Source organism: Musa acuminata, chromosome BXJ3-4 (assembly GCF_036884655.1).
Source record: "Musa acuminata AAA Group cultivar baxijiao chromosome BXJ3-4, Cavendish_Baxijiao_AAA, whole genome shotgun sequence".
Taxonomy (NCBI): Eukaryota; Viridiplantae; Streptophyta; class Magnoliopsida; order Zingiberales; family Musaceae; genus Musa; species Musa acuminata.
Genome location: NC_088352.1, coordinates 47138456 through 47160033, shown reverse-complemented (window position 1 = coordinate 47160033; position 21578 = coordinate 47138456). Strand labels below are relative to the sequence as shown.

At 38.6% G+C, this 21578-nt stretch overlaps 4 protein-coding genes across 4 annotated transcripts; 3 read left to right on the top strand and 1 right to left on the bottom strand.

Annotated features, from left to right (window-relative positions):
* Window positions 1–3739: 3739 nt before the first annotated feature.
* On the bottom strand, window positions 3740–4696 carry LOC135636474 (receptor-like protein EIX1). Its single transcript, XM_065148162.1, has one exon. It carries the CDS (start codon window positions 4694–4696, stop codon window positions 3740–3742), a length of 957 nt encoding a protein of 318 aa, XP_065004234.1.
* A 9527-nt stretch (window positions 4697–14223) lies between these two features.
* Window positions 14224–15422, top strand: LOC103974477 (wall-associated receptor kinase-like 2). The gene has a single exon (XM_009389328.3). The coding sequence runs from the start codon at window positions 14340–14342 to the stop codon at window positions 15360–15362; it is 1023 nt and encodes a 340-aa protein (XP_009387603.3). The 5' UTR covers window positions 14224–14339; the 3' UTR covers window positions 15363–15422.
* Window positions 15423–17242: 1820 nt separating this feature from the next.
* LOC135635383 (wall-associated receptor kinase 2-like) lies at window positions 17243–19493 on the top strand. Its single transcript, XM_065146415.1, has 4 exons — window positions 17243–17323; window positions 17401–18359; window positions 18533–19015; window positions 19331–19493. The coding sequence occupies exons 2-3, from the start codon at window positions 17423–17425 to the stop codon at window positions 18742–18744; spliced, it is 1149 nt and encodes a 382-aa protein (XP_065002487.1). The 5' UTR covers window positions 17243–17323; window positions 17401–17422; the 3' UTR covers window positions 18745–19015; window positions 19331–19493.
* Window positions 18823–20825, top strand: LOC135636473 (wall-associated receptor kinase 3-like). Its single transcript, XM_065148161.1, has 2 exons — window positions 18823–19015; window positions 19559–20825. Exons 1-2 carry the CDS (start codon window positions 18823–18825, stop codon window positions 20785–20787), a joined length of 1422 nt encoding a protein of 473 aa, XP_065004233.1. The 3' UTR covers window positions 20788–20825.
* The last annotated feature ends 753 nt before the right edge of the window (window positions 20826–21578 follow it).

Here is a 21578-nt window from a genome sequence, read left to right as displayed (position 1 = left end):
TCTATCATCCTAGGCCACTTTGGCAGCTACTAGTCAGATAAAACTTAAGGAAATAAATTACAAATAATATTCATCAATAATTCTTTAATTTTGCTAAATAGTTCAATAATAAAATAACAATAATAATTATTGAACATTTATGTAAAGCAATTCAATAATAAATAACAATAATAATTATTGAAATTTAATGCAAAACAGTTCAATAATAAATAACCATAATAATTATTGAACAATAATGCAAAACAGTTCAATAATAAAATAACAACAATAATTATTGAACATAATGCAAAACAATTCAATAATAAAATAATAACAATAATTATTGAATATTAATGCAAAACAGTTCAATAATAAATAACCATAATAATTATTGAACAATAATGTAAAACAGTTCAATAATAAAATAACAATGATAATTATTGAACATTAATAAAACTCATATGATAATTTCAAGCATATACATGTGAATAAATAAATAAAAATTCCAAAAACAATAATTGGATTTTAATTTTATTTACCACATATATAATGAATAATTGATATGAGAAAACCATAAAATAAACCATAATTTATAGTTTTTTTTTAATCAAAATTAAATCCAATCAAATAATCAAAAATTATAATCATGATTAAAATTAATCATAATTATAATAAATGATATTTATCAATTTTATAATTGAGAATTTAACCTAAATTTCTCAATTTCATAATGATAAAAAAAAACGGAAATATTTGATAAGATATAAATCGAAAATATGCGAATGGCAGAACTGTAATTTGGCAGAAATTAGATCCGAGGGCAAAACCGTAAATATGTTGACAGAACATAAACTGTAATTACGATATTTGCAAAGGGTAAAACTGTAATTTTCAAAACCCTAGCCTTGATGGTAAAAACGTAAATATGCCAAAACCCTAATCTGCCATCGCCGCCGCCGCCGCCTGCGCGAGCGGCGCTGCCGCTGCTGCCTGCGGCCTGGCCGCCGCCTGTGCGCGGCTGCCGCCTGTGCGCGGCTGCCGCCTGTACGCGGCTGCCGCCTGTGCGCGGCTGCCGCCTGTGCGCGGCTGCCGCCTGTACGCGGCTGCGGGTTGCCGCCTGTGCGCGGCTGCCGCCTGTACGCGGCTGCGGGCTACCGCCTGTGCGCGGCTGCCGCCTGTACGCGGCTGCGGGCTACCGCCTGTGCGCGGCTGCCAGCGACCGCCTGTGCGCGGCTGCCAGCGGTAGATCTAGCCTGTGCGCGGCCACTGCCGTCACGGCGCTGACGCCGCGGGGCTGCTACTGCTCATGCGCGGCCGGTGCCGCTGCGGCGGTTCCTACCCGCGGGTGGCTGCTGCCAGCACGCGGCCGCCGCCTGTGCACGGCCAACTCACGCATGGCCGCCACCTGGGCTGTCTGCCTGCGTGCGGCCGACCGTCGCATGGACGGATTCTGGCCGTGTGCGACCGGGGTTCTGTGATGCCGTCGCACGGACGGAGTTCTATGCCGTCGCACGGACGGAGTTCTGTGATGCCGTCGCACGGACGGAGTTCTGTTCTGTGATGCCGTCGGACGGGGTTCTGTGATGCCGTCGCACGGACGGGGTTCTGTGATGCCGTCGCACGGACGGGGTTCTGTGATGCCGTCGCACGGACGGGGTTCTATAATGTCCGCATATGGGATGAGTTCTGTAATGCGTACGCTACTTTGCGTAACCGCAGATTTGCAGCGAGGTCGACGGTGACCATTACTGCTTAGCAGTTCTTGGAAGATAAAGGTAATTATGCATCGTAAATTAATTTACAGATCTAATGCATGATTTCAAAAACCGGGCTCTGATACCAATTGTTAGCATAAAAAATCTGTAATTATGCTAAATCAATTATGCGGAATTAACCTATATGCCGGGATTTGAAATCAATACATAGATCAAATTATACGATGCGTACCTTTTGAAGCCATCCGTTCAGAGATCTTGTTTGATCTGCTCAGGAGAGGGTTTTGGGGAGAGAGTCGAGGAGAATAACTCAATTCCTCAACGGAGAGATGCGACGTTATAACGCACTAACCACCCTCTCAACCACTAGAGATCCTGTCCGTTTATAGGCGAGAGCAGAGGGTCTACGATGAGATGAGATCTCAGAAGATTTCCTCCCACAAGGATATCTCCGAGGAATCGTTCCGTAGTGGACTTAGTCTTGGCTAAAATATCGCAACGGAACCCAATTCTATTATATATCTTATTCAATAAAAGGCCACATATTCTAACACAAAGAGTTAATTACCACTCCACACTAAAAGTCCTAAGTCTTCGTCAACGTGATTGACCGTTGAAAAGGATAGCTCCCGTTTTCCACTGGAAGAGGTTGCTTATATCTGCGACCTATTTCTCTCTATAATTTGGCAAGTTCGTCCCTCTAGGAGGAGGCATCACTGATTGTATTCTTCTTATCTCTATGCTGCTCAAGCCTCGGGAGCTGCTTCCCTCTATAACACCAGTGTAAGCGTCTTGCTCTTTCTATTTATACGAAGAATGATACAAAGATCCGAATAATTCGACTTAAACTATATGAATGATTTTTTTATGTTGTTTGCTCATCTCTAATCGTATCTCATGAAAATGCTCATTCTGACATAATCTGAAATTTGCCCATCAACTCCCTTAGAAAAAAAGTTGCATACGTTTTTGTTGAAAATATTTATATATGTGAGATGAAAAGATGGATTGATAGTCTCATATCGTGAATGATTGAAAACATCAAGTTACCTATAATTAAGTTTGGCTCATAATTTAATATTTTAATTTTTTTTAGATTGAATTAGTATCTGACCTAATATATGTTAACTTTGACCGGATGGACTTAAGGTCATCAGTAGTAGTTTTCTATATGTGAGACACAAAAACGCTTTGCTCGTGTCCGCATTGCCAACTAATGCAACTCGGTATGTGGCAGGTGGAAGAGGAAAATGGTCGGATTAGGAGAGGGAAGAGGGGGGATGGGGTTGGTCAAGATTTTACTCTTTCTTCTGGCATCCACATCAACGGGTTCAATAAGAACAGAAAGTAGATCGACAAACACAACTTTCCGCCTCCCTTTTTCTCGTCGAAAAAGTTGTGGGAGAATCAGCTTCGAGTATCCTTTCGGCATCGGCGATGGCTGTTTCCGGACAGGTTTTAATCTTACCTGCAGAAACCATTCCACCAGCGCTCCCAGGCTTTTCCTGGGTGATGGCACCATCGAGGTAACGAATCAAGATCTTTCTGTGTTTGGAGCCATACTGGAAAATGAGGCCTCGGTGCAACTTGTCAGAAATCCATTTCCAGTTTTATTAGTTGAAAAGGAGGAGTCCAATCATGGTTTTCCATCAGGAACGACGTGTTGTAAGAAATATGCAAACACTTTAAACTTGATAGATTAGCCAAGTGGACTTCAGACAAGCTCAATGAGTTACCGGAGAGATCCAAATAGACAAGGCTTTTCATTTGTCCGAGGCCTTCGGGAATCGACCCATTCAAATTGTTGAGACCGAGATCCAAAACTTGCAGCAATGGCAGGTTAAAAAGAGAATCAGGCACTGAACCATGCAGCGAATTCTCAGAAAGATCAAGATATTTGAGAGTCTTCATGTTTCCTAACCAATCTGATCGCATAGAACCTCCAAGCCGAGTGGAGCCAAGGTCCAATTCCTCCAAGCTGATCCTAAGGCATCCAGAGAAAGACACTTCCAAATTGACTAGCGAATCGTTGATAGACATGTCACTTAGTCGAGTGCCCTGTGGAACAAATTTCTGGACAAGTCGAGTGCCCTGAGAGATGTCAGCTTGGCAATGGCAGGAAGGAAGACCGAGAGAGAATTGTAACCAAGGTAAAGGTACTGGAGACTAGTTACATTAAGCAACCAATCTGGTATGCTACAGTTGAAATCGTTATATCCAAGATCAAGTCTGGTGAGAGATGTGAAGTTGACATATGGAAGCGAACGAGGTAAGGTTCCCAAGTAGCAGCCAGACAATTCAACTTCTCGAACATGAGGGAGGGCGTTCAATGCTCGTAACCAGTTGGACGCACTTCTAAAATCGACTGAATTCATATTCAGACGCCGAAGTGAAGCGAGCCGAGAGATCCATTCAGGGTTTTCGATGAACAAGTTTCCAGAGAAATCATCTCCGTCATAAGAAAGGTCGAGGTAGAGCAAGGCAGAGAGATTCCCCAGCTGATCGGGTACTCTGCCCACTAAGCCTGCATTTGATAGATTTAGATACGTTAGTCTCGTCAAGGATCCCAATAACTCAGGGATGTGGTTACGCTTAAAATAGTTGCCGCTGAGATCCAAGTGATGAAGGTGCCGCAGAGAAAGCAACGATGGGCTCAGGTCACCACGCAGTGCCCATTTGCATCCGGTATGTAGCGAAAAAATGTCAAACGTATTATCGTCAGAGCAATCAAATATGTCCTCGTTGTGTTGATTCCGAAGGTCGAGCTTGGTAACGTGGCCAGTGATGTTGCTGCAGTCGACGCCTTCCCAGGTACAACAATCCTCCCCGACCCAGGAAGAGAGACGATGGGAAGGATCACGAAGTCCGAGCTTGAAGTCGATCAGGGCTTTCCGCTCTCTCTCTCGGCAACGGATATAGGTGGAACCATGAGAAATCTCAAGCTTAATGGTCAGTAGAGCAAGAGAGAACATGGTGACAAGAAGAGGGGATCTCTCACCCATGGCAAGTGCCCCGTTTTCTTTTTCGTTGAGACGGAGGCAGCTCTGTTCCTTTCTCTCTCTCTCGCTCTCTCTCTCTCTCTCTCTCTCTATATATATATATGGTTGAGAATTTTCTCTAGCCCGGTCACACATACCTACGTGGTGGTTGCGTTAATGGCTGATTAGGAAGGGAGAATTATTTACAGATTGACCACACTGATAATTAATGAGTTGCTAGTCAAAGTCATCCAACATCGAAATGTCCCGAACTAATTGGAATTTTGGTATAGAGGAGGCTTATCCATCTCTTCCCACCACATTCGTTGCGATCGTGGTGTTACTTCGAAGTGACTTCGTCAATGGCAACAAAATATCTGAAGTGGCCATGGTTTTCTTGGAGATTCAAATTCTCGAAGGCCTAGGCGGTGTCGTCTATTTATTATACATTTGATCATTAGGGATTCGGTTAAGATCATTTTAACCTCTATAATTTTGATCATTATTATGGTTTACTAGTGTTTAAATATAACTCCAACGTCTTTAAAAATATGATATATAAGTTTTTCCCGTGTTAACAGACGTTAGGGTCTATTTACATGACATATTAATTTAAAATAAATTATTAATATAATGATATATATAATTTAAGTTTAAAAAAAATTTAAGATCTATTTTAATCCATTTAGTTTTAGTCATGGACTACTTAAGCACTCATGGTTTATTCGTATATAAAATAACATTTACATTTTAAAAAACATAACATATAAGTATCTCTCGTCAAGTCTGAGTTAATAGACGTCTAATGTCTATTTATGTGAGACTAGAAGATCACTACGTACTTAGTATTGAACTAGTTGATCCACATCCACTTGAGGTAAGATCGAAAGTTCTTAAGCTCATCGTCAGCACTAGAGAGGTTATGTGTGTATGATGCCTTACTAGGCAATAACGGCTCGATGTTGTTGTTGCTAGTCGCTTTCACGACGATGCCTCCTCCCGCTATTAATAGTAGTCTTAAGTTTTTTAAAACTTAAATTATATGTATTAGTATATTAATTATTTATTATGAGTCAGTATCTCATATAAGTAGATTCTAGTGTCTATTAACTCAGACTTGATGAGAGGAGCTTATATGTTGCGTTTTAAAAAATATATGAGTTATTTTATATATGAATAAATCATAAGGGCTTAAGTGATCCATGATTAAAACCATATGGATTAAAATAGGCTTTAACTTTTTTTAAAACTTAAATTATATATATTATTATATTAATGATTTATTATGAGTCAGCATATCACGTAAGTAAGCAGATTCTAACGTTTGTTAATTACGAGAAAAGCTTATATGTCATATTTTTAAAAATATATATTATTTTAGACAAAAATAAATCATAAAAACTTAAATAGTCCATAACAAAAAATATATAAGTTCAAATGAACCTTAACCCTTGAGGACCCTTACGGATAGCGGGTAGGAGAAGAATACAATTTGACAAAAAATTGGCAAAAAATTACATTCGATTTCACTAACTTTTTGATGATATTGACAAGCCTATCTTTTCCATGCATTTAACGAATTAAATAACATGGATCTAATGAAAAGCTTAGGTTACCAAGTGACATTTGGCATGTGACAATAATTTCCTAAAAAGGAAAAAAATGTAGGAAGCCAAAATTTCTTTGGTATGTGACTAATTTTTTGCATGTGGCAATCTGTTTTCGTTAATATATTCTGTTACATAGTGAGTGACGCAAGATATATGCAAAAAAATCCTATTATATGATTTTTATTTTTTACATATCATATATGATTATTTTTTTTCCTTTGAATTCATGTTCTACTAATAATTATTAATGTCGACATAGTATGTCCAAACATATAATGAATCCTTGACAAATATAGCATACATTGCGTATCATAATCTATTATTTTTTGTATCGACAAATAATACATAACATGCAGCACCAAAAAATAAAAAGCAAAACATTACTTCAAATTCTCATCGTTTACTTGACCGATAGCTCAAAATCACTCGATCAATGTACTTGATATTTCAAAGTGGGTAGATATGGCGCAGCTTTCATGATTTATGTCTTTGTAAATTATCATGGCCACTAGAAATGTCCGACGTATATAGTTGGAAATTGTAGGTGGAAATTTTCCGAGTTGAAGTTGTTTCCACGGCGTACGATCTCTATCAACCCTTATTGCAGGAACTACATCACACAGCACTATCATCAAATCAACTCCATGTCTTCTCAAAGAAATCTCAAGAGTTTTGGGCAGAGACATATATATGCCACCTTTTCTAGAGTAGAATTTCTTTCGGATCCTTATTAAATGTAGATATAAATTAAGGATTTTATAAAAATAAAAAAGAAATATTTAGAAAAATGAAGATACAAGTAATTAAGCATATTTTTATGATTTAATTATTTGCAAATAATAAATATTGATTAATTATTTTTTGTAAAATTCCCTCAACATCATCTGGTTGTTGCACTTGTATACATTATATAAGGTTTGCATATCCACCAAATTTTACTAATAATTTCTAGTAGCAATATTCATATATCTAAATATTTTAGGACATTTTACTGGAAATAAATTTCATTATTGGTTTTTTATTATATGATGCCCCCATATTCACTTTTACTTGGGGCATTTTCTTTTTTTCGCTTGAATGAAAATAACCATTACTAAAAAGATTTGATCACATATGCTATTCAACTTTTTTTAAAAAAAATTTAACAATTATTTATTATAATTTTTTATAAATAAGAAAATGTTACTAAATATTTTAGAATCATATCCCATGATTCTGCATAATTTTGAGTTCATTTAGTAAAAATGAACCATGTGCAAAAGTTACATTCGAAATTGAACCTATTAAAAAAATCTTTAATTTTGATAATTTATTATAATAAAATCATGTAAAAATTAAAGATATATTAATCATTTTAGAATCGGCTAGGATGATGAAAAAAAGGACAAAAGAAGAGTTTGATGGTGTTGTTAGACTTAAAGGGACATGTTTACAAGTAAAAGGAAACTATAGTCGCACGATGAAAGGAGTTAAGAGTTTAAATTGCATAGGTTGAGAATGATAAAAAAACAGAGAAGTGATAATTGGACTGGTAACAATCACGAAGATTCGGAGTGTCTTCTGCAGAATCCAAGTCACACTTTCCACGAAGCAAGCTATAAATTTGGATAACAAGCAACTCAAGGAAGATGTCGGAATATTTGTTTGGAGGAAAAAATAATGTCATTCAGTAAGCTATCCTCGATGAACATATAGTGTCGTGTATGTTGATGTTCATGTTAAGAGATGCTTAATTTGTGCATTCATTTGGTCAAAGCCCGACCATTCGATGGAGTTCATCGTTCTTTACAACACCATCCGATCACTTTGATGCGGTTGGTTTACATATTTTATAATATTCATCCAATATTTTTATGATACAAAGCATTGGTAATTGGTTGGTGGATTTCCAAATATGTGCCAGCGGAGAGTCAATACGAGAAACATTGGAACTACAATGTGATCCATGAAAGGGAGGCAAAACGAGATCCAAATTTCGATGGATTTTTTCTCTTAATTTTTATGAGGAAATAAATTTGGGTTTGATCAAAGCATATGTTTTACTGCAGGACGAGTTTGTGTTGGTCCACATACCCCCTCGGCCATGGACTAGTTCAATGAGGTGGGGTCATCATCACAGCTGAGCCGAGCGAGACGTTTGACGCAGAAACTCCTGTAGTATCCGAGAGTTGGATCCTTGTCGAGTTTCTGAACCACATATGCTCGACGAAGAGTCTGTGGAAGACGAAAGGTGTGGAAATCGTTGGAGTCGAGTCAGTCAAACAGATATCCATGGACTTCCCGGTGGATCATCGCGCGTTGCGTCTCTGTCAACCAATACAACAACACAGAATGAGACTCTTCTATTGGTTGGTTAATTGCGAGGGCCTCACGAAAATTTATCGTCCTAACGCATTGCCCTCAACCCGCTGCAGACGGATTCGTCGTTCCTAATGCCTTCCCAACTCGTCTCTTTCAACCCAGTCCTGGAATCACCCGGGAATTCTCCTTTTGAAAACTGCAGGTTATTCGCGATGACCTCTCCAAATCTTTACTACATGAAACTGATTCCAACCTCTCTGTCTGTGGCAAAACCCATCCTCCTTGAGTTACTAATGATATTCTATTATTGTTGGACTCTTCAACTCTTTTATGATCTCACGTATATATCGTTGCAAACTGAGTAATAGCAAATCATGCTAGAAAATTTTTTTTTTTGTTACAGTTTTTGAAGAGGGAAGTGGTTATGATCTCTGCTTGCTTATTACCTCTCTCGTTTTATTTAGTAATTATTTTTTTCTTTCAGAAAAAAAAAAAAAAATCCATGATCAATGATGTATCAATCACAATAGGAGAAAATTGATGAACTATAATCGCTTTCGTATAGACTAACTAATTCGTTTTCACAGAACGATCGAGATAGGATGAGCGAATTGATGGATTAGACATGATGATGATGATGATGTATCATGTTAGATGACTTAGAAACTTATACCGTAGACTCTTGTGGAAAAAATAAAATCAAATACTTAAAATTATACTTAAGGATGGCCATGTGATTAGACTTTACCAAGGAAATAAATAACAATTCACTGTTATATTTTCAAGAAAACAAAGGTTTACAAAACCATGCAATTATAGTTTGTGGAAGATGAAGATCGGTAGATTGCCACGGATTCGTATGTTCAAGACTTCACGTTCCATCTAATTTGATAACTTAAACTCTGATAAAAAAGTTTAATCATGATTTTTTATTGATTAAGATGATAAGATCTGACCCTATTTTTCTCGGAGATAAATTCAAAGAGGCTTATTACTTGGTATTTATCTATATATGAATCTCAGGTTACTATCGCATATATTTGATCGACTATCTTTCTGCTTAGTATTAGGTTTACCATCTTTTGAACTCGTTTTCAACAATTCAACTGCTCATCAGTAATGAATATTTTTGCCATTGGAAAATAATCGAAGTTTGACAAGAACTGTTATCTAGAAAATCCATTAATCTTCATGATCATAGTTTTCTTGCAAAATAAATAACTTTTTCCATCCCTGAATACAAGTTTTGGTTTGCTCCGAAAACGAACAATGTCGGGTGCATTTCGTTGACTGCAATATAATTCCCTTTCCTTTTCTTGCAAAATAAATAAGTAAAGTTTGAAATCAAATCTACCATGACAATCCTTTTTTCGAGTCATATATACATTTGACTACCGTGAGTAAATAAAATGTTAACCGGTTGTATGATACCTTTGTCTCACCTAGAGTAACTCACAAAGCATAAACCATTTGCACGGCCGAGCTAAGTCAGGAATTCGATTACTAGTTGGGAAGAACATATCATGACAAAATAATATATATCTCAATAATGATCCAGTGCAATAATTATTTCTTCAGGACTGTGAAAATTACGTAGAATCTTTTTTAATGCCCGATGGAACAGCTCTCAAGAGTTCAAAACGCTAAATTTTCCAAGTCTTGTCAACCATCCGATCTGTTGCTCTTCCTGATCTCGTTTTCTGACAGATGGCGCATTAGTTAATGAAGTATTATTTGCACAGCAGAGCCAAATTGTGATCCTTGATCTTAGTTGTGATGCAGATTCTCATGAAACTAATTATGTCAAAGCGATTGACGCATTAAAATGATGGTTGCATGCAGTATACAACAATCCGAGTTAAAAGTTTGTCAAAGGGTTAGCATCATCATGAAGCGTGCCCGATGGATCAACTATGACGAGTTCAAAGAATAAATTACCACTCCACACTAAAAGTCTTGAGTCTTCGTCAACGTGATTGACTGTTGAGTTGTATAGCTCCAGTTTTCCGCTCAACCTATTTCTCTCTATAATTAGGCAAGTTCGTCCCTCTAGGAGGAGGCATCACTGACTGTCTTCTTCTAATCTCTATGCTGCTCAAGCCTCAGGAGCTCCTTCCCTCGATAACACCAGTGTAAGCGTCTTGCTATTTCTATTTATACGAAGAATGATACAAAGATCCGAATAATTCGACTTAAACTATATGAATGTTTTTTCTCTGTTGTTTGCTCATCTCTAATCGTATGCCATGAAAATGCTCACATTCTGACATAATCTAATTTATCCATCAACTCCGTTAGAAAAAAAAGTTGCATAAGTTTATGTTGAAAATATTTATATATGTGAGATGAAAAGATGGATTGATAATCTCATATCGTCAATGATTGAAAACATCAAGTTACCTATAATTAAGTTTGGCTCATAATTTAATATTTTAAAATTTTTATATTGAATTAGTATCTGTCCAAATATATGTTAACTTTGACCGGATGGACTTAAGGTCATCAGTAGTAGTTTTCTATATGTGAGACACAAAAACGCTTTGCTTGTGTCTGCATTGCCAACTAATGCAACTCGGTGTGTGGCAGGTGGAAGAGGAAAATGGTCGGATTAGGAGAGGGAAGAGGAGGGATGGGGTTGGTCAAGATTTTACTCTTTCTTCTGGCATCCACATCAATGGGTTCAATAAGAACAGAAAGTACATCAACAAACACAACTTTTCCCCTCCCTCTTTTCTGCTCAAAAAGTTGTGGGAATATCAGCTTCGAGTATCCTTTCGGCATCGGCGATGGCTGTTTCCGGACAGGCTTTAATCTTACCTGCAGAAACCATTCCACCAGCGCTCCCAGGCTTTTCCTGGGTGATGGCACCATCGAGGTAACGAGAATTGACATGAACAAGGGGGTTGTCTATATCAAACCACCAATTGTCGTCATGGGTGTCGACGATGAGTTTAAACGCGCCTCACTGATTGATCTGGAGAACTGGCCTTACTCTTTTTACTTGACGAGACAGACGTCACGTAATTCTTATACAGGATCGACACTTAACAGACTTGACGTTGTGGGTTGTAGCGCTATGGCCAGTCTAGTGGATCTTACCACCAATAAAACCATTAGCACTTGTTTCAGTCTCTGTGCTGCCAGTGATCCGAGTCAATATTCAGAGTGGTCCGACGTTAACAGTGGATATTGCACATTGGATCTAGATTTTAATAATACAACTGCCTTGGAGATTCAGCTAACTCGACTCAATCAAAGAGAGTTACACTTGGTGAATACCTCCGGCATCAAGTTCATCATGTTCGATGCTGATGCTGATGCTGATGATCGCGAAGGAGTATTAAACGGAAGCAGAACGAATGTAGAGGCCACCCTGGCATGGTACATGAATGATCATCTTTCATGTGAAGAGGCCATTAATACTGATACATACGCCTGCGTCAGTCAAAATAGTCTTTGCCGTGATGTCATGACTGAGACAATGTACTCGAGTAATAGCAGTGGATATTTGTGTCAATGTTCCGCAAGTTATCAAGGCAATCCCTATGTACCTAATGGCTGTCAAGGTAATTTTCCTCCTCTTAACTCTCTTTAAATGAGTTCGAATACGTATAATTAACTGGATCATAGTGATGCAGAATCATGCTTCTCTGTTATATTAAGTTCCTGATTATTTCTAGAAACTCAAACAGTAACGAAGGTGCCTAATTGTACGACAATCCATCTAGTGTAATACTGTTATTTTTTTTTTCCAAAAGAAAAACCTTTTATTAGATCCTTAAAGGTATACAAACGGACCTTTCGAGGTCAAGGTGTAACACCGTTATTATTTGTAGAAAATTACCACTTGGATCCATAAAGATTAAAGATTGAATTAAAATCATGAGGCATGCTCTTTTATACGTGGTGCAAGTATTATAGACTCAAATATAAATGATATATATATATATATCAATTATAGACTCCGGAAAAAAGGTACATTAATCTTTTTCCGAATTGTGCTGCTGACCACTTTGAGATCATATCAACAGATGAATCTTTGACACCTACTGCTGCTTCTGCTGCAAACGGCTGTGTTACTAAATGCGGGAGTATTGACGTCTTGTTTCCATTTGGACTGGAGAAGGGCTGTTATAGGGACGACTCATTTGCTCTGACATGCAATACCACATCCAATCCTCCCACTCTCCTTTTCGATTACTCTTACACAGTGACTAATATATCGCTGGAGGAAGGCCAATTGGAACTCGATGAAAAGTACGGTTCCATCTACATGGAAAATAGTAGAACTGGAACTTTCGTCTTTTTTAAAGGGCAGGCCATCGTTAGTTGGGTGATCGAGTTGCAGCTTTGCGAGGATGCTAAGAAGAACAAGACCACCTTCGCATGCGTCGACCAACATAGCTCATGTCTGAACACAACATTCACTAACGACGATGGCGAGTTTCAGGGATACCGTTGCAAATGCCCGCAAGGTTACCAAGGAAATCCTTACGTGCCTAATGGATGCACAGGTGCTTCACTCTTTTCTCAAACTTCCATCTTGACACTCTGTTACTCCATTATCTGATATGACGTTTCTAAGCCAACACAATATATTTGAGATAAATCATAACATTATAGGCTCAATGAATGTTTCTTTGCAGTATGTGATCTATCATATCTATTGATATTAGATGAATTAGTACTGTTCCCCAACAGGGTTAATGACAAGAATCATCACGAAACACTGTAGAAAAATTATAACATTATGATCATTTTAACGATTATATAATTATAACTTACCTACACAACAAATACTATGTTTTTTTTATATAACTTAAAGTTAAAAATACATGAACATGCCTTTTCTGAGAGGAAAAATTGAGCGACAAATATGATCAAACAGCACACAGCAGAATAACTATAAATAACAATCGAAATTGTGATCATACATGTATTGTAAAATTATTTTTATTGTAAGCCACACAGAAAATTGTACTATAATATTTAAAAAAAAATAAATTATGTTAGCTAAACTGCAGAGTTACAAAGAGAGCTTTGTGTCATAAAATTAGTAAATAAGAACAAACAGATAATTATGGTCAATAGGAGCAGATATGGGGTTATCTACTGAACACAGGATCAAATCAAATACTTGTTTGTTGTCATTCTTTACTATCAATTTGTTTATTTTAATTTGATGAGCAAATTATAATTCCTTTTGTCTCTAATGACTTGTCTAGATATCAACGAGTGCAGCTCTCCCGAGAAATATCTTTGCTATGGGATTTGCACTAATACGGATGGCGGATATACTTGCACTTGTGCAGCGGGCACATCTGGTGATCCTAAACTTGCACCCTGCATTCCCAACAACAAAAATCAGACTCTTCTGTTAGGTAAGGCATTGTGACTAATTTACTTATAAAGAAGCAAAAGGTGAATAATCGAATAATGGAAATCAAAAGGAAGACATTGAGGTCATCGACAATCCTTCATCCACATATATCGTAGAAAATAAAATTAAAGGAGTGTTTTTATGGAGCTAAATTTATGATTGATGTTGTGCAGGTGTCATCATTGGTGTAAGCAACGGCATAGGCCTATTACTCTTATGTTCGAGTCTCCTCATTTTGAGAAGGAAATGGAAAAAAAGAAAACAAAAGAAAACTAGAGAAAAATACTTCCATCAAAACCATGGTTTACTGTTACAACAGTTAATCTCAACTAGTGAAGATTTTAGTGAGAGAACAAAGATATTTTCTCTGGAAGAGATGGAGAAGGCAACTAATAATTTTGATGAGACTCGAGTGCTCGGCCGCGGCGGACATGGAACGGTTTACAAAGGAATTTTGTCGGATCAGCGTGTGGTCGCCATTAAAAAATCTAAAAATGTGAAACAGAGTGAGATAGACCAGTTCATCAATGAGGTTGCAGTTCTTTCTCAGATTAATCACAGGAATATAGTTAAGCTTTTCGGGTGTTGCTTGGAAACTGAAGTTCCCTTGTTGATCTGTGAGTTTATCTCGAATGGGACTCTTTTAGATCATCTCCATATTCCAGACGGCTACTCTATATTATCATGGGACGATCGCCTGAGGATTGCTGTTGAGGCTGCCGGAGCGCTCGCTTATTTACACTCGGCTGCTTCAATTTCGATATTTCATAGAGATGTCAAATCATCAAATGTTCTCTTAGATGATCATTTAACTGCTAAAATATCAGATTTTGGATCTTCAAGACTTATTCCACTCGACCAAACTCATTTACTCACTGGTGTACAAGGCACCTTTGGATACCTTGACCCGGAGTACTATCAGACCAGTCAGTTGACAGAGAAGAGCGATGTTTATAGCTTCGGAGTCATTCTTCTAGAGCTTTTGACAGGTAAAAAGCCAATTTTCTCCACCGAATATGAAGACAGACTGAATCTATCGATGCATTTTCTTCAAACGGTGAGAGCGAATCGCCCGTTTGATCTTATAGATGATCTTGTTATGAAAGAAGCGACCGAAGAAGAGCTCATCGACATGATTGGATTGGTAGAAATGTGTTTAAGATTGAAAGGGGCTAAACGGCCTACGATGAAAGAGGTGGAGTATAAATTACAGAACTTGAGAAGAATCAGACTGAAAAAAATAGGATATTGTTTGGTAAATGGTGACGAAGAAACAGAGCATCCGCCGAGAGACTCACCTTATGCCTTCTCTGAAGTCGTCGACCAAGCAAATCAAGGTACATCCAGGAATTATACCTTAGAGAAAGAATTTATGTGGTCGCATCATTGCCCACGGTGAGTTTGTATTATTAGATGTCCACATCTTTATTGACTGCTTGAATGCCACTGAATAAACTTCCTTCTGCTTGAGGATCGTATGTAATGGTTATATGGGTAATGTTATGTTTCAAAAATGTTGCTAAAACAGTTTCTGACTCTACTTATATTGTAATGTTGAGAGAACTACCCTTTTATATGATCAAATCACGTGTATACAACACGTTTCTTCTCTTGTTTTATGACCATCGTCGGTCCATGTTTTATGGTGATGTTTCTCAAATCGTTTGTGTAGGACTGGGTCCGATCCATGACAAAGAGCCCTTACTATATATATATATATATGTAAGGATCATTGTTGTTGACCCCACTCGCATCATTGCTTCTTGTGAAGTTTAATATAGACTCCTCGTTGTAGATGACTTCCTCACTCGCATCATTTTCATTGACTTGCCAAAAAGACAGTCATCTATAAATGAAGTTAAAAACAATATGTGATCACTACGCGCTTTCTTATAGACTCTACACGTTTTCTTATAGAGTAACTATTCCATTCTTAAGGACTACTCGTAATATCTTATTTATAATTAAATATATCTTTACCCTTTCGAATTAGTTTATATTTTTTTCTTTTATTGATATGGTTGGATAAAATAGGTGACCTTTGTAATTATTTTATTTAACAATATCTTTTGGTTTTATTAAAAAAATAAAGAGTAAGTTCTTAAAAAAAATTTCTAGTTTTAAAATTTTTTTACAGTGCACTCACATTCCCTCGTAAAATGATGATTTTGTCCCTTCCTTCATCACATTGGCCATCGTCTCTATTTTTAACCACCTCCTATACCGCCATTGATAACGATCATGATCAATCACCTTAGTTGTTGGTGAAAGAGCCACGAGTAAGGAAGGAGGGGGGCACAAGGTGAAGGAGGGGGTGCAAAGTTTGTCATCGTCTCCACCCCTAGTCACCTTTGTCGTCACCTTAGTGGACAGGCCTATAGGGCGAGGGTGAGGGCTTTGTCCATCGTCACTTTGGCAAGGCAAGGGGGGGGAGGGGGGGGGGGCAGGGGTGGGGCGACAATGAGGTCGACATGCAGTGGCGTTGAGTAGAGGCGATGGTCGATAAGTGCAATATCATTATTTGAAAAAAAATATATATATTACTATTTTTTTTTAAAAAAAAATGCTAGCCGGGAATTTTTAAAAAAATATGAGCTTTTTTTAGAATTTACCCAAATAAAAATAACTATTCCATTCTTATGAAAACTCCTCTCCGACTTTTTCTTTCTCTGACCTGCTTCGATAAAAGCAATTTTTTTCGTAAAAGGTAAGTAACGAAGGGTAAGTAAGGAACTACATTTATAATCAATTTTACTTAGCAGTATATTCTGGTTTCGAAAAAAATAAGTATTCTTAAGGAGCGAGACAAGATAAGATGTCCGAAGACGTCTCGTTATTCCGTATCGAGCGAGAGGAATCCAATTTTATGGACGATCCCAGACACGATGTATCATGTGGTGCACATCGACACACACGTTAGACGACTTGAAACTTCTACCATTGACTTGACTTGTAGGGGGGAAAAGAGCTGCCGACACACACGGTATGAGGAGGACCGCGTGATGAGACTTTTCGAGTCAACTGAAGAACCCTAGCAACATAATTTCAACGTTATACTTTCAAGAAAAGAACTCGTCTCTTTTTTATTGTTCTTACTTGAATTAGTCTTTGCGTGAGTGGGATAAATTTGACTTTTGCATTTGAGGACCATGTTTTGGATCAACAATGAAAATGGGGCCCATTTTTGAACAAATGATTGACTATTTCAATATAATAAGTATTATGTTGTTTTATATATCTTTAATAGGTTCCTTTGGTCGAAACCATTATATCCAATCGCCGGTGTCACATATTTCGGGTAGCAGCCAGGTGTGGATGCGCTTTCTCATAAGAGTCGGAGAAACAAGTTAATTTTGGCAGGTGGCTTTAACTAATCATCTACATGTTCTTTGAATCATCCTTTGGTTTGATAAGCAATGACACGATTTTTGTGGTAGAGCGAGGGAATTGAAAGAATTAATGGAGCCCGTGGAGTTCCTCCTGCTACTGCTGCAGCTGATAGCAGTGACTTCAGCAGCGAGCTATCCAACGTTTCCGCTCCCTTCCACCTGCCCAAAAAGCTGTGGTAATATCAGCATAGTGTACCCCTTCGGCGTCGGTGATGGCTGCTTCCGTCCGGGCTTTGAACTCACATGCAACCACACAACCTCTCCTCCTAAGCTTTTCTTGGGCGCCAGCAATATCGAAGTCAACAGGAGCATTGATGCTGTGGATGGCCGGGTTTACATCAAAGCTGCAGTCATTACCATGGGCATCGACGTCGGTTCTTCCTACACTCCGTTGATGAATCTAGGGAATGGACCTTACAATTTCCTTTTGCTGGACGTGTATAGCATTCCCTACTCATACTCGTTCGGGTATCACACGCTTTCGGTCATCGGCTGCAGCGCTTTGGCCTCCATAGTGAATCCCACCGACGGGAAGATCATGGGGCAATGCTTGACACTATGCCCTGGCAATGGTACGAGCCAGATCGATGAAGTATTTCTGACAGGTTATGGCATCGGTCACTGCGAGAACTTTGTATCTCCATGGAATGGCCAGGGGAATAATCTGAGTAAGTCATTAGGAATTCGATTAACGCGACTTAACCAGAGCGAGCTACATTTGGTGAACGACTCCAGCATCAAGGCCGTCATGTCTTTCCAATACTACACGAGAGATGAACTCGAGGGGCTTAATGGCGATGTGGAGCTCCCCCTCGGGTGGTTCATCAACGATCGACCATCCTGCGAAGAAGCACAGAAGAAGAAGGAGAGCTTCGCTTGTCTTAGCAGCAACAGCGATTGCTATGATGCCTGGTCTTATAACAAGTCTTCCGACACTGGAATTGGATATATCTGCAAATGTTCCTCAAATTTCCATGGCAATCCATATTTACCCGATGGCTGCCAAGGTTATGTCCCGTTACCGTGTGCAATCTACTCTGCTACTTATGCATAGTTTGCAATCTTTGCCCATTTAACTGCAATTTAGTTGCAATATTTTTACAGAACAAACTTTTCTAGTTCGATTAATATCTACTGTGCAAGTGAGCAGTAATCTCTAAGCATTCGGCAACTTCAACAGGCTCTTCTGTGACTCACCCTGCAACTAATTGCGCGACAAAATGTGGTGACATCGATGTGCCCTATCCATTTGGGCTCGAAGAAGGCTGCTACAGGGATGAATCGTTTGCTCTGACATGCAACGACACAGCCACTCCACCCATTCTCCTCCTCAATTTCGGCTATTCCCTGGCTCCTGTGAGTAACATACTGTTGGAGCAAGGGCAATTATAACTCAGGAAAACCGATGGCAACATCTTCATGATCCCATCTGACGCAGACAAGCCTTTCATGTTCCTTAACGAAAGCGCCATGTTTAGCTGGGTCATCCAGTATCAATCCTGCGAGGAGGCGATGCAGAACAGGACGACGTACGCGTGTCGCAGCGATCAAAGCATTTGTCTGAACGCAAACATCACCAACTCTGTTGGCATCCATCTGGGATATCGCTGCAAATGTACCGATGGCTACGAAGGGAATCCTTACGTTTCTGATGGCTGTGAAGGTAACCCACGATTTGCTGCCGCATTTGAATTTAAGTCTACTTCATCCATGCAGAAATTGCAATGATAGGGAACTGAATTGATAGTACACATCAAATAAACATAACAATTAATGTAATTTCTTGAAGATGGAATTTTCAGTTTAACAAAATAAACAATTCTCAGTTTCTTCTTCATTGGTTTTCAAACTCTTCACTATTATTATTCTCCCAGAAAATATCGCTACGATTAATTCTCTCAGGTGCATATAAAAATCATACTTCAGATGTCAATTTCAATGTACAAACGTCGTCTCTAATTTGTTGTTTATTTGTTAGATATCGATGAATGCACGCGTCCAGAAAAACATGTGTGCAAAGCGCATTGTGTTAATGGCATTGGCAATTACAGTTGCATTTGTCCAGAAGGCACATATGGCGATCCCATACATGGATTGTGTATTGCAGACAAAAAGCAAATTCTTGTGCTTGGTAAATGTCTTTAACTATCTCTCTTGCACAACGCAATCATAGAATTTGAAGTAACAGATGATACACATTATGTAGGTGGAATCCTTGGTGTAAGCACCGGCGTGGGGGTTCTTCTTCTAGGCATAAGCTTTGTCGTCATTTCTCGGAGATGGAGAAAAAGAAAACAAAAAGAGACTAGAAAAAGATACTTTCGTCAGAATCATGGTTTGCTGCTACAGCAATTGATCTCATCCGATGCTGATATAGCTGAGAAGACGAAGATATTCTCCTTGAAAGATTTGGAGAAATCGACCAATAATTTTGATGACACCCGAATCGTCGGTCGTGGAGGACATGGAATGGTTTACAAGGGAATTTTATCCGATCAAAGGGTGGCCGCCATCAAAAAATCAAAAATCGTGAAGAAGAAAGAGATCGATCAGTTCATAAACGAAGTTGCTCTTCTTTCTCAAATAAACCATAGACATGTGGTTAAGCTTTTCGGATGTTGTTTGGAGACTGAAGTCCCCCTGTTGGTTTACGAATTTATCTCGAACGGGACGCTTTCTGATCATCTGCTTATGCCAAATGGTAATTCATCATTATCTTGGGAAGATCGTCTGAGAATTGCTACAGAAACTGCAGGAACTCTTGCTTACTTACACTCAGCCGCTAGCATCTCTATTTTCCATCGAGACGTCAAGTCATCCAATATACTCTTAGACGATCATCTTACTGTAAAAGTGTCAGATTTCGGAGCTTCAAGATCCATTCCTGTCGATCAAACTCATATATCTACGGGCGTACAAGGTACATTTGGATATTTGGATCCTGAATACTACCAAACCGGTCAACTAACAGAGAAGAGTGACGTTTATAGCTTTGGAGTCATCCTCGATGAGCTTTTAACAGGAAAGAGATCAATTTTCCACAGCGAGGACGGAGAAAACATGAATTTGTCCATGCATTTTGTCCAAGACGATCGCCTCGTAGAATTTCTTGAAGCTCGTGTTGTGAAAGAAGGGATGGAAGAAGGGCTTCACGAAGTGATCCAACTTGCACAGATGTGTCTCCAACTAAAAGGAAATGACAGGCCCACGATGAAAGAAGTAGAGTTTAGGTTGCAGAGCTTGAGAAGGATCAAGAAGCAGAGCAGGAATAATTGGACTGATAAAGGTCATGCAGACTCCGAATGCCTAAATGCAGTTTCTACTTTTCTTGGAAAGAATATTTACAGTAATTCGGATAATATGGCAATTCAAGAAGCGTCAAGAAACTATAGCTTGGAGAAAGAGATGATGTCATCACTAAATTACTCACGGTAAGCATATTAATGTTCTTGATAAGTAGATGCTTTGCTCGATTCCTGTGGCACCCATATGAACACTTGGTTTGTGATGTGCTTAAGTTGATTCGCAGAAAAGTAATCACATAATTTTATCCATCTTTAAATATTATTCTACAGAATGCACATAGCGTATACTTGAAATGATTGTGATGGATGTGATCGTGTAAATGAATCGAATCGTTCTATAAAGTTGATAGCACAGACGAGTCTAGAAGATCATATGTTGGTATACTTGAAACCTTTAAATAAGTATGCACTGTTCTTCTCATCTTTGAACTAACCCATGATGTTCTTCTCATCTTTGAACTAACCCATAATACGAAAACCTACTTGCTTAACCTCTAAAACATATTATTATTTACAAATTATGGATTCCATCTGAGATAGATAAATGTTATATTTAGAGATGGTTGCAGGATGGATACTTGTGAATCCCATTCCTTTTGTTCTACGATTGTCTAAGCCCGTATGATATCCAACTCACGTATTCAGTTTCGTTTCGATGCCAAACTCAAGTTCGATCAAGAAACCTTCGATCGAACTTGAGTTTGCTCATCCGAGGAAGCTTCGCTCTACAATCCGATCCACGAAAGGAAGCCAACACGAGATCCAAATTTCGATGGATTTTTTCTCTTAATTTTTTATGACGAAATAAATCTGGGTTTGATCAAAGCATATGGTTTGCTGCAGGACGAGTTTGTGTCGGTCTACCCCCTCAGCCATCGAACATATGTTCCAATGAGGTGGGGTCACGTGACATCACAGCTG